The 14048-nt window shown below is 43.4% G+C and overlaps 1 protein-coding gene across 7 annotated transcripts in view; it reads right to left on the reverse strand.

Moving 5' to 3' along the window:
- Positions 1-1160: 1160 nt before the first annotated feature.
- Positions 1161-14048, reverse strand: part of mef2d (myocyte enhancer factor 2d) — a 106583-nt gene continuing 93695 nt past the window's right edge. For 4 of the 7 annotated variants that reach the window (XM_062992462.1, XM_062992460.1, XM_062992461.1 and 1 more), the window contains 3 exons: positions 12049-12117; positions 10176-10226; positions 1161-7174 (listed from right to left, as the gene is read on the reverse strand). In XM_062992462.1, the coding sequence (XP_062848532.1) occupies positions 6826-7174; positions 10176-10226; positions 12049-12117 (469 nt within the window). In that variant the 3' untranslated portion in view covers positions 1161-6825. The remainder of the gene's footprint in view (positions 7175-10175; positions 10227-12048; positions 12118-14048) is intronic. The other 3 variants (XM_062992465.1, XM_062992464.1, XM_062992463.1) reach the window with 2 other exon arrangements.

A 14048-nucleotide genomic window follows, 5' to 3' on the forward strand; every position in this document is an offset into this window, starting at 1 on the left:
GCCGCTGACTGAGGACGCCTCTCAACTGACTTGCTCCCCCTCCGGCACGCAGTCAGTACAGCCTGCATTTTTCACCTGCACGAGCTGAGTTCATACACCGAGAGACACTGCGCACAGAGGGTCACAGCCCCCTCAATGTTATTCCTCAGCCCTGTGCGGGCGCCGTCAGTCAACCAGCAGGGGCCGCAGTTGTACCAGTTATGAGGACCTATGCTCCGACTCTACCACTAAGCCCCTGAACAACAGCCAAACGTTGTTCATACTGCCGCCCAACCCAGTCGGAAAGGTAGAGCTGAGTTTCGATACGATGTATCTAGAAACCCAACTCTGGTGAGCTAGCGTACTTTACCGCTGCGCCACCCGAGTGGCTCCTTATGCTTCTTAATCGTGGAACTGCTTGATCTTGGAATACCGTATTCCGTTCAGTACCGGCGCATTCACATAAGAAGCGATAAGCATTTTAGACTCTCTCGAAAAAAGCTGATTCTGATTCTGTTTCTCAGAAGCTCGAGCTGTAACACAAGTTTAAAAGTGAAACAGGGAGGAAAATCCAGATAAACACAGATATATGTGGAGCTGTAACACTGGATCTGATGGTTATTCCACACTAATGCAGATTCGTCTCATATTCACACTTTGACGATGTTTAACTGCACCGCTCAAGCTGAGCGCTGAACAAAGCCGCTGTTCATTGTTAATTTGAAATTAAATAAATATTTTGAGTTTAGGGGACGTTGAGTTGCAAGGTACCGCTGTACATTTACTCAGCCACACCATTGAGGTGAAGGAAAGTTATTTTGCTCATTGAACAAACAATTATCTGCGAGCATTATTTGCTGGTGGTATTTAATGTTTTTAATGAAATAAGTGTTTAGTGTTTATTTAGGGTTTTTATAGAGATTTTCTAGTCTAGTCTTGGTCAGTTTGAACAGATACATGGTTTAGAAATGCAGATTTGGAAAAAAATTGTCGCACTAATACGATCAGAATTTTTAAACACCATAAAACACTCTGCAGTGAATTAAAGGGTAAAAGTAAAGCAGTGAAGTCTGTTCTGGTGTCCTAAAGAAAATAGAGGATGTGTTGCAAAGAGAGAAATGAAGAAAGTTAATACACATGAATAATAAGCACACAATAAACACAACGAGAAGAACTGAAAATCAGACCAGCACTTCTTTATAGGTCAACTTGTCTATTTAATATATAAAATACGGTAAAACATACGCAAAAAGGGGGCAGGGGTCATAAAGGACAAATGGATACTTTGGTACAATAACAAACACTTTTTTTTGTAAAAGCAGTATATAATTTGTAATAACATATCAGTGCATACTTTGTTTATGAAAATATACACAAATTGTATATCATTCTCCGAAAACAACAGAAAATATTTTTGTTTACAACAAAACTCAAAGCATACTAGCAGAACACAATATATTAGCTATTTTTCTTTAAACTTTTTTTTTCTTCCATTTCTATTCTAGTTGTGTGTTGTGTGTGTATACTCTTAATGAAATTACATTTCAATAATGACGACTCATTCTTCGCTTTGCTTTACACCCATGCATCGACATCTGTTTCTGATCTGAATAAATTAAATTAAAGGCCCCCTCCCCCCCCACACACCACTCTCCTCCGCGTATAGAGAGAGGTTTGTACAGTTGACTAAAAAAATTGCAGCATTTGACTGGTCATTCCATCACCTTCTTGATCACCTCCCTCGCCCACCAAAGAAAGTACTAAAATCACTACTGTCGTTTTTATTTTACCTAATAAATCGTGCAATATTAATAACACCCCTTTTCAGAAAACAGAAAAACAAAAGATCAAAAACAAAACGATATTTATATAGTATTTCATATATAATAAAATAAAGTCAAATTCAATAAAATAGAACGCCTAGGCTACACAAAAAAGGCAGAAAATAAAAATCTCAAAAGTATCATTGTCATTACCATCAGAGATGATAACAATAATGGTAACAATAACCATCTGAACAATTCTAATGAAAACAAACGAACTGTCACCAGCACAAATTAACACTAGAAAAATTGAGCTTCTCTAAACATCATACATGAGGGACATGGGGGTGAAAGAGAACTATTCACATGACGATTGTCTTTCCTTTTGATTACGCCGACTCCTACTAGCAAAAGATCTTGAGTGTCAGAGCTTGAGAACATCTCACACTACATTTTGTTCAAAGCTCAGAATATAAGTCTACATCTGTTCCAAAGTGCAGACCCCAGGCGGAACTGGGTAACTCTATATGTTGTATTCACATGCTTGTGTGTGTGTGTGTGTGTGTGTGTGTGAGCTCAGCTAGCAGATATGAACTATGCAAGATAACAATGACACTTGCGTTCGAAACATCTTCTGCAAACCAAACCCAGCAGGACGGGAAGAGAAGGGACGCGAGATGCTAGAGGATGGAAGGGTGTGAGGTAAAGGAATTAGCTGCCAAGACAAAAGGGCTGATGCAAGGCAGATCTCACCTGAGCAGATATGATGGAGTATTTAGCCAAATTTACCAGCCTCTCAGAGGTTTTACTTGAGCCTAGAGACGGGAAACACCTTCGACGAAGCAAGACGGCACTATTCTCACCAATATTACCTCTCCTAATCTGATATCTAAACATCGTGAATATAGAGCTTTGAGGTAAATGGCTGATATTGACTTTAAATATCAATACACATATAAAGAACTGTTCACAGACTTCGAACAGTGTCTACTGGGTTCCTAAACATGCCCTATTCTTCATTATCATAAAGTACATCCTTCATTCTATTCATTTACACACGGCTCTATCGACCATAAAACAATTTGTGTACATTATCAGTTTTATAGATCTATTTTTTTGCATTTTGAGAATTGCACACGTGTCAAGTCTAATCTAGTATCTATTATTATTATTATTAAGTTTGTTTTTTTTCTTTCATTTTTTTCCTTTCTTTTTTTTAAAAAACGTGACAGATGTGTTGGATAATTTATCTTATATGTCAAAAATGAGGCGTAAAATCTGGGCCATGATCATCCAGACGAGCGTGATCTTCCATCCTGTTCGGCACACGTTTCTGAGAGGAGAGATGGAGTGTAACTTCATGATGGATACGTGATACGTGAGGCAGACCGGCATGGACAGTACTGCTAAAAGCGCTGTGGTCAGGCGGGAAGAGATGTTAGCGATGGCAGCACGACTACTGAAGAAAGGAGATGAGACGGGTAATGAGGCGTGTTCTGTAGAGACGTCCTCTCTGGCGTGTGTGCATAAAAGAAGAAACGATGGAAAATCTCCTCGTAGGTAAAACGCCTGACTAGCATAAAGGGTAAAGGGTGAGTGTTGGGACGGTAGGGGTTGATTTAAAGTGCACTCCATCAGAATAATTACAGAAATAAAGAATCGCTCCTGAAAACAGTCGTAATCCATGTCGGCGCCCCCCTGCTGCATCCCTACTAGGCCCACTTGCGACACGGTGCTTTATTTACACGTAGAAATAGAAATACATCTCCACTGAGAGTTACAGCTCTGCTTCAGGCAGATCCAGCACAAGGTGTGTGATTATACACCCATCACTAGGTACAGTCCGCCTCACCAGGCTTCTCCTCGGCTTCACCCGACACGGCAATGCTACACTCGGCTCCGAAGCTGTCCCCGCTGAACGTCCTCCGACCCTTTTGCGCTCGTTACATGAGAGCCTCCGCAGAATCGAGGATAGGAGAAAACGAGGATTGGATATTTACACGCTCTAAAGGCCTAGAAACCTAAACCCTGAGCCGCCGGTGGCTCAGATTGCTTCAGAACTCTTCTGGCTATTTAAAACAACAATTTCAGAAAAGAAAAACAAAGAAACTCGCTTCGTATGTTGAACTACAAACATCTGAACTGCAAAGCCAGACAAACAGGTAATAAATACAGGACGCTAGGTTTCTTCTGACAGGAACCAGCGGTAGTGACACCAATACAGCCAAAGCACTCTTAAAGACGGAGCGTTCAGCCGAGAAAACGCGCGTACGCACTTGTATAGAATATTTAGACTCCATTTCAAATAGTACAAATAGGGCTACATTTCCACCTGACTACACCATACGTACGGTACAAACATACGTACTCGTGTGTACAAAAGTGAAGAAAGCGATAAGTCCAGTCCAGTCCAGTCCAGTCCAGTCCAGTCACCTGTCGGCTCTCCACGTAAAGGTGCACTGTTGTGGGATCTGACACAAGGAAACCACCTTTAAAACCGCGACTGAAGGGAGCACTTGGTTGTTCAGCTGTCACTGCTCTCTCTCTCACACACACACATCATTGTTGTTATTATTATTATTTTTCGATTTAAGTTTGCCTCCAGCTGTTGTTTCGAATTCACTCCCGAGTTCTCAGTCCTTCCCTGAAATACACACACGGCTTGTTATGAATTTCAACCATAATTAAGTGAACTGTACATGACGCCTAACCTCGTTCTAAAACTCCTGCGTGATCGACATGGCAGACATCCTGACCCAACATGATCGGAGCATTTAAAGTGTGGATTAATCCCAGTGAGCACGTCTAAAGGCGATAAAAATGATGCATTCACTAAATTTCCTTTCCAATACGTCAGCATTTCCAAAGACATACGAGACATGAACATCATCGAGTGTGACGTTGGCTTACAGAGGATGCGTAAACATCTTGTGTTTCATCATGCAGATGAATCTGATGGTTGCAAACGGCTGTACAATCGATCAGTAGTTAAATAGAGCTTCAAGATTTAATTCGTAATGACGTGCGAGTAAAGCCACGACGTACGAGTCCAGAAATGGAACAAATCCAACACAGGTTCTGTAATCGCTCACAACGTGAGTATGTTCACATATGCTGCCTCTTTCCCACAGATATGGTGCCAATTTTAAAGGACCTCAACAGATAATCACCAGAATATTTGCAGAAATAAGCAGCAGGTCCTTTCTGTGAGGAGTTTGCATGTTCTCCCCGTGTCTGCGTGGGTTTCCTCCGGGAGCTCCGGTTTCCTCCCACAATCCAAAAACAGGCAGTCAGGTTAATTGGAGACACTGAATTGTCCTATAGGTGAATGTGTGTGTGATGGACTGGCGTCCCGTCCAGCCTTGCACCCATTGAAAAGCTGAGATAGGCTCCAGCACCCCCGTGACCCTAATTTGGATAAGCAGCAATCAATGCCAGCCAATAGCCCTGAATTTGGCTTCGTATTTTAGGCAGGGGGTTCCCATCTAATTTCACTTCCCATCTTTCGTTTACAATCCAATTTCCAAAATCAAAGCTTTCCGTATTGGCTGAGACAAATCAGATATTGGCTGCCAACCGTCTGCAAGCAACTTGTGTACAATCCAATACACATACCCTATTTTTTAAGAACTGTGGTGTCAAGTTTAATATATTTTAAACTTTTAAGGTTAATATTGTGATTGAATTGTGTTTAGAGTATTATTTACTCTACGTTTTCCAATTTCTTTTATATACATATATACTGTATATATTGTTAATGCATTTTCTCCCTTTGCTTCCTCTCCACTAATGCCGACACCCCCTCTAACTGAGGAGAATGAAGCTAACCCACACCCCCTCAGACACGTGGGCGGCAGCCGTATGCATCTCGTCACCTACACTTTGACGAGTGCAGTGCGGATCAGCACTGTGTACGGAGAGACACACCCTGATCAACGAACGCACTCTTTCCTCGTCTCTGTGCAGGCGCCATCAATCAGCCAGCAGAGGTCGTTGTTGCATGAGTTGCATGAGTGGTCATGAGAGAGTCCCTATCCGGCTTAATATCCCACCCCTATATGAACAACAGGCCAATCGTTGTTCATGTGGTTGCTCAGCCCAGGCGGCAGGCAGATCTAAGACTCGATACGATGTATTCGAGATCCCGGCTCCGGTGTTCCAGCGTGTGTTTTTACTGCTGTGCCACCTGAGCGGCCTACGTTTTCCAATTTGACCAAAAATGTGATATGACGCAGGTTTAATTGTTGTCTCATCTCAGTACCTGAACATTTAAAAGTTTAAAAAGTTTATGAAATGTAATATGCAATTTAAGAGAACCTGTGGAATTTTTCCTTAGCTGGACTTATTTTCTTGGTAGTTTATAGTTTTTAGTATACATGTTTTTGTTTCCTTAAAGCAGCAGTATTTAATTAAGATAACGGACCGGAATACTGCACTGGATTACTGATGATACAGTGAAACATCTAGGCTATACTGAACGCTCAGTGCTCACTGGGATTGAATGTAATGCTATAGTTGTTTGAGCATGATATAAAAAGTCTGAGCTGAGAGAACAGACGTCAGAAATATAAAGAGCAAACGCAACCCGCCACACACAACAAAAAGGGAAAAGAAAACCCTCAAACAACCACAGCATGACCTGGAGGTCAGTTTGTGCTATACATGACGTGACTGTGATGAGTAATATACATGAAGAGTTTGGGTTTGGCTGTTGGAGCGGTTCAGATAAAGCAGGTCGTTGTGGAGAGTTGGGGTGAGGACAGTAAAGCTGCATTTCTCTTTCAGTTCTGAGGAGTTAAACGTCCCACTCGTCTCACCAGAACCGTCCAGCTTCCGTCCATCGTAGGTCAACACGTGCACCTGAATTGGCACCATGTGTCTATATGTACGATTGTGTGTGTGTGAGTGTGTGCAGCCCGTAATCGCTGCGTCTGACAGAGAAAGAGACGAAGAAAGTGTGTAGCATGCATGTGTCTCGAGTGCAGCTGAAAGCGTGTGTATATCAGGGAGGTGAAATGTGTGTTTGTGTGTGTGTGTGTGTGTGTGTGTGTGTGTGTGAGAGACAGAGGCTAGCTCTGGTTTTTTATGTGACCCAGGTATCCAGTCTCATGCGTTTCACGTTGGCTCCCTCCTGTGACTCGGCAGAGGCCGCCTGGTCTCCCAGCGATCTGATGGGCCCCAGGGCGGCCACGCTGAAATCCGGGGGCCGCGTCTGGGACGCGTCTTCCCGCTCGCTGCTGCTGATGGTGTGCAGCGGCGAGCGGCTGGAGGTCTCCATCCGCAGGGCTCCGGGGTACTGAGATGCGCAGAGGGTCGCCGTGGAGCTGGGAGTGGAGCGCTCGTGATTGGGAGACACCGGCTCAGTCTTGATGCTCATGCCTTGGTTAGTGTTCACCGTCAGAGTGGCACCGTGAGGGATGGGACCCACCGGCCTGAGAGAGATAAAGAAGAGGAGAGATTAGTACTGCTTAGTGAGGTTTAACACAGACAGAATGCTGACAGTCACAAACTACAGTCACACTGATTAATCTGGGGCCCATAACATGACATTTCCAGACAAGTTTTCCCATTAAAACACAATAAAAGCAGCCCTGAATCAGCAGCTGTTTAAGTCTCATAATAGACAGAAGCCAAGCATTATGGTGTGTGTGTGTGTGTGTGTGTGTTTGCATGTGAGCCCCTCATACAAAGCGAAGAAGCAACAATAAAGCAAGCTTATTCCCCCAAATATTGGGTCTCTCTCCATTCTCTTTAATCAAGCCCCAATTTTTACACTGGTGTGAGCACAGAACAGAACCTGCTGTGAGACTGTTATGGTGTTTAACCCTTTAACAAAAACAGTGTTTACTTTAAAGCCCCTAACAGGTCATTTTTATGCATTATTATGGCCAGGTCATCCAGCTAAACACAGGCATGACTTTCAAACTTTTCAAACCGAGCAGCTAAGTCAAAAATGGATGAGCCAAACGTTGCAAGGTTGAATCTCAGCTCTGCGGGCGCCTATATGAACTATGAATGGCTCATCCGAAGATTGGAAATGCAAGAGGGGGATTCCTTATGTTTGTTTGTTGATTGGGATTTTAACATCATGTTAAAAAGAAAGGACCGGGCCGCACCAACTGGGAATAGAACCCAGGACCTTCTTGCTGTGAGGTGACAGTGCTACCCACTGTGCTGCCCCGGGGATTCCTCATGACTGCTGCTAGGTGGTCAATAGTGCCCGAATAAAGAAGGGGGACAGTGGAGATCGGTGTGTGACTCTCCATGTGTGATACAGATCTTAGTATGTTTGTTTATAAGGATTTTAACGTCATGTTTTACTCTTTGGTTACATTCATGACAGGAACGGTGGTTCACAAGGTTATATCGAACACAGTCATGGACAATTTTGTATCTCCAATTCACCTCATTTGCACGTCTTTGGACTGTGGGAGGAAACCGGAGCACCCGGAGGAAACCCACACGGACACGGGGAGAACATGCAGACTCCACACAGAAAGGACCCAACGGGGATCAAACCCAGGACCTTCTTGCTGTGAGGCGACGGTGCCGCCCACATACAGATCTTAGTATGAGCTCGACTCGTGCATGTGAGGAAAAAAGCAGTCGGCTGCAGCACACGTGTCAGAGGGGGCGTGTGTTAGTTGTGACCCTTCTCGATAAGGAGTGGACATCAGCAGCAGCAGAGATATCAAAATGCAATTGGGTCATTGAATACGACTAGGTTGGGAGGACAAAAGGATTGAAAAAAAAAGTTGGGCATATTTCATTGTCCACTGGCATTCCAGATGCCAGCAATCCGACTGAATGAGAAGGAGGATTTGGTTTCCTTACTATTCATAATTCCAAAATCAATGAAGGTGATAAGGTATTACCACAAAGCCAAAGAACGTTCTGCAGATATTAGTCATGCATAGTCATTACAGTTACCAGTTATCCATTTTATGTAAAATACAAGAAAATACTCAGTTGTAGTTTTTCTGTTTGCTTTTTTTTTTTGTACTTTTAATTATTTGTTGTATAATGCTACTGGGGCTTTAATTTCCTTCGGGATTAATAAAATATCTGTCTGTCTGTCTGTCTGTCTATCTAACACATACTGACATGCACTTCCACTGCTTTACCAGTAGATGGTGCCAGATATTCAAATGGTACCTTTCTGGTCTGGTGAGCTCTTTTAGGCAGTTTATGTTTGCTTAGCTGGTATTTTTATTAATGTTACATCACATGCTTGTACAATATTTCAGACAAATATTGAGGAGATTTTTATATCTAGCTGTATAGAGTTAACTTATAAATACAAACCCTATTTCTAGAAAAGTTGGGACATTTTGTAAAATGAAGTAACACGAATCTTTGATTTGTTAATTCTGTTGAATTGTTATTTAACTGACAAAAGTAGAAACAAAGATTGATAATCTATATATGTCTAATTATGATGCCATAGCTGGAAGTATTTCCTTCTTTTTCTCCCCTAATTTAGTCGTATCCAATTACCCTGATTGCGTTACGATTCACCTCTACCAATACAACCCTCCACCGCTGACTGAAGAGCTTCACAACTGACACACGCCCCTTCCTGCACGAGGTGAGTTCATATGCGGCTCAGCCTTGTGTATGGAGAGCCACACCCTGATCAGCATTATTTCCCAACTCTGCACAGGTGCCATCAGCCAGCAGGGGTCGTACTTGCACCAGTTATGAGGAGCCCTGGTCCGGCTTGTCCCACCCTGTGAACAACAGCCAATCGTTGTTCACGTAGTCGCCCAGCCCAGCCGGATGGCAGAGCTGGGATTCGATACGATGTATTCGAGATCCCAACTCTGGTATGCTAGCGTGTCTTACCGCTGCGCCACCTGAGCGGCCGTAGCTGGAAGTGTTTTGGTGGGCAGTTAAACAAAGCCCAGTTAGTCAAACAGTATTAAACTATTATAGCACAAATCACATTTCCAATAATAGGTTATAAGACTGGCCTCAAGCTACTCAAGTCTTTATTTTTTCATCCAGCAGTGTATAAAGGTGCTGGGAATGAATTTAAGCAGATAAATTGAATTTAAACAAGTGTGGAACGGTTCCAGATCTGCGTGGCATCTTGTCAGTGAAAAAGGGACTTCTACACACAATAAGTGCTGATATTAATCAAAAAGAAAAGCAGACAAGAGACACAGACAGAACAATGCAAGACTTTAGTTAACACAAATGTCCTGAGTGACTGATTAGAGTTAAATATTCCTCGTTGTTTAATTCCAACAGAGAAACGAGCAACGTAGTAAAATGTAAAAACGTGACAAAAGACGTAACCCAGCCCAGAGCAGCAGCAGCAGGAGAAAGTAAACAAGAAGAACAGTGCAACAGACTGACAGCGAGAGGCCGGACAGAAAAAGGAAAACAGCCAGTCAGACAGAAAACAGAAAGAGAAAGGAGATACGGTACCAGCTGAGCCCATCTTCCCTGCCCAAGAGTAAGCTGGCCTGAGAGGTCACACTGCAGAGAGAAAGACATTTGCTGACACCTTCTACTTAATACTTCTGGATCCCATTCCCACACACACAGGCTTTTAATATGAACTCGGGATGGTCGAGCGGTCAGTATGAAATCCGTAACCCATGCAATGTACACACACACACACACACTTACGGGCCTGTTTTGCCCCTCAATACACACACTCACAGCAATCAGCAGCAATCTGACTTAAAGTATCATGCTGTTAAACACAAGTCAAGTCACGAACGGTTAAATACGTCTCAACATGGACGCGACACAGAGACGAACGAGACACGAGAAGCAGACGCGCTACGGTGCCTGACGGGAGCCGACGTCGACCGATAAGAGCAGTTCACTCTCGAAACACAGAATCATTGACTGGCAAAAAACATTCCAAGCCCTGATACAGAAACGGAGACGAGTGCAAGTCTTGATCACTTTAGAATGGAGCGAAACTAAAGCCTGAAATGTGACACTCCATTCAAATTTAGATTGTAGGAGGGAAGCCAAGTGAGAGCTTACACGAAGCCGTGGGAAGAACTGGTGCCCTTAACCCTAAACATTCATACTGATTTCTGTTTGGCATTGCTAAGGGCACCAGGTTTTGTGCTCCTTACATCAAAAATCGTTACATCGTTTTTGCTTCGGCTTGTGATCCAAAGTTTTCGGGAATTGCAGGTCCCAAGCCTGGATAAAAATAGAAGGGTGGCGACAGGAAGGGGATCCGGCATAAAACCCGCCGAGTCTGGCATGTGGACCAGATCCACTGTGGCAACCCCTAAATACTGGAGCCGCCCAAAAAACAAATAAATAAACAAATAAATTCATTAAATATTTGCTGAAACTGGGTCATAATGTTGCTCATTTAATATAAATGAAACACCAGACACCCCATTATGTGCACGTTTACACATGTGTGAATGTGATTTTTTTATAATGTTTTTGTTTTTATCTTTGTTTCTACTTGGTGTATCGCCATCTAAACAAAACCAATTCCAAATTTAAAGCAGCACTTTCGACATAAGTTAATGGTTTATGTGTGACGTTTTAAACCAGCCGAGTGGTTAGATCACGCTGGTGTGATGGGCGACTCCAGACGGGGAGTAGGGCTCAGTGCGATGGCTAATGTGACGAATGAATATCTGTGTGTTGACCAGATAGACTCAGCTTTAGCAAAGGTCGGTAGTGTTTGGCGTGCGCCATCTAGTGGAATCAATTGAAACGCAAGAAAAAGGCAAAATTAATGCGGATTTAGGACAATTTTGTAAATACTTGGCGGGCCGGATTAAACAGCCTTTTGCCCACCACCGTCCTAAACGCTGTTATATGGCGGTCAACACAACTTGCATAGGAGTCTGTGCTCAGAATTGTATTTCTGGTTTGTAAAGCCCTGATGTCACTTTTCGGCCCTTTTGCGATGTTTTATTACGTCCTGATGCGCACCTGGCTACAAAGGACAGGCCGGCCACAGCACAGGCATTAGGCATCTCATACAGACTAAGTAGCTACTGCTGGACGATTTTAAAAGCCCCCTTTACTTTTGTTTTACTAAACAGTTTGAAGCTCCTTTGCCTACACACAAAAAGACAAGACCACAGACCAACAACAAGGTAGAATGTCATCTAGAAACCACAATCACACAGCAAACTCGAGCGTGAGTAAAGTGTTAGCTGGCAGCAGAAGCACACAGGCTGTATTTAAGGCTTAATCAGAAGCTTTAGCTGTAAGAAGCTCCGCTGCAGACAGGACGAACAGCACAAGACTGGATAACACAGCGAACCCACGACAGTGCACAACTTAGTTCTCTTATCAGCCTATTCACCTGACATTAGCGGCCAGATTGGAGATGCAGTTAGCCATCTCCCCGTTCTGTTTGTCTGCACCCCACATGCTGTGAACAGACCACAGAGAATACACACACACACACACACACACACACACACGCACACACACACACACACACACACACACAGGGTAGGTTAGAGAAGCGCTACCCATAGTATGCATACACTGTACAAAATCCTGTGTTAATAGCAGAGCTAGACAATACAGGAAAGAGGTTATCAGGAGAGAAAAAATGATGCTGCTAGCAGCGGTCACAGACACGGCAAACCACACTCGCGGAAACCACTGCTGTTTCTATCGCACCACCCCAGAACAATACACCCGCCGCTGCCTGTCCTGTTTCTCAATGTGTTTAAACATTAGCGTGTAAGGTTTGCCTGCTCCTACATTGCTGATGTTAATGTTAATACGGCTTAAACGTTAACACGGTATTGTGTGGAGAATTTAATAAAAATATATAACAGGAAGCCTCTAAACAGAGAAATAATATAGCGTAATTTTAAGTTCAAGTAATAAACATCTAGTTCTCTACTCAAATGTCCATGTGCACTATGACTTTTGCCTTAATAACCTCTAATAAGTGATTCTGGCTTTGTTAACACGCTTCAGACTCCTCTCTTGTGAAGTCCTCTCCCGTTCCTCTCGTGTGAAATCTTCCAGCTCATCGAGGTTTGACGGCTTTCATGCTGCCACTGCTTCCTTCACATCCCACAAACAAACTGAGAAGACTGAGAAGATCCGCTCCAGAATACTCCAGGGGTCTGTCTGAAAACCTAGTGAGCTGCCTTGATGCCCTAACCTGGGCAGCAGCCTCAGTAGAGAGGATTGTAATTAGACATTGAACTCATGAGGCAGATTATTTAGACGCTCTACTTAGATATTATATCACCGCTACCACAGATATCCTCGGGCCATTCGAACTAATTGGCTGAGGTGGCACAACCCGCTAGAATGCGAGGTAACGTCTCCGTGTACCGAAAACTGACGGTACAGTTTGTCCCTGACGAGGCCAAATTTACAAATATATGACACTTGTATAGTTACACCTTTATACACATTAAAAATCAATGAGAATTCGTTTACATTTGAAAGAACTCCGTTGGTTGCTTCACATTTGCCCACAATATTTGTAATTTTTTGTGAGGAAAGTCGTGCCGCACTGAATGCTGGGATTGCCCTCAGCGCTGAGGAAGAGTCGGGCGCTCCCTCGTTATTCAGTCAGATTATCATTTAGAATTAAGGCACCTCAGTAGGAGCATTTTAAAGGACATAAGAATTTAGACACGCCCTCTTCTCACAAGGTTTTCGGACAGACCCCAGGACTGATTTCTTAACCAAGCTTTGGTTAACCTGAGTGTACGTGGGATCACTGTCTAGCTGAGTCCAAATATCACCAAGGTTTAATTTGACCACAGAAGGCAGAACATTCCTCCTCAGAATGCCTTGGTATTTCTTAGAATCTAAAATGGAAGTCACATGGTCAAGACTGCATCCCCACGTCATCATGGCCGTTAGACGAACTGATGATCCTTTTGTCCAAACAGTTCCAGATTTAGAACTCTGCTGACCTGTCCAAATTCTTCCTGGTGTATTCCAGTCGACCCTTTCAGTGCTTCTCGGTTCAATGCGATGTGCATCGTGGAGTCCAGCCATGAAGTCTTGTTTGTTAAATGATCCTCATACAGTTGCCACTGACACATTTGTCCACTGCATTACTGCACCACAATGCAAAAGGAGTTTACAAGTAAGCACTAATTAAGTCATAGTATATCCACTACCGCTGAGAAACCTCCCGCTGTCTGATATGATTCATTTTAGTGTGCTGGAAAAGGTTCTGCTTGGTCATGGAAGTGTCAGGACAGGATTTCAGCACTTTTTAAACGTATGTGAGCGCTGTGTGTGTAAAGTCTCGTACGCCTCTGCTAGTGCTGGGCGATTTTCACGATTAGTTCGGTTAATTCGAATGAACGTTTTCAC

This window comes from Trichomycterus rosablanca, chromosome 3 (genome assembly GCF_030014385.1).
Source record: "Trichomycterus rosablanca isolate fTriRos1 chromosome 3, fTriRos1.hap1, whole genome shotgun sequence".
Taxonomy (NCBI): domain Eukaryota; kingdom Metazoa; phylum Chordata; class Actinopteri; order Siluriformes; family Trichomycteridae; genus Trichomycterus; species Trichomycterus rosablanca.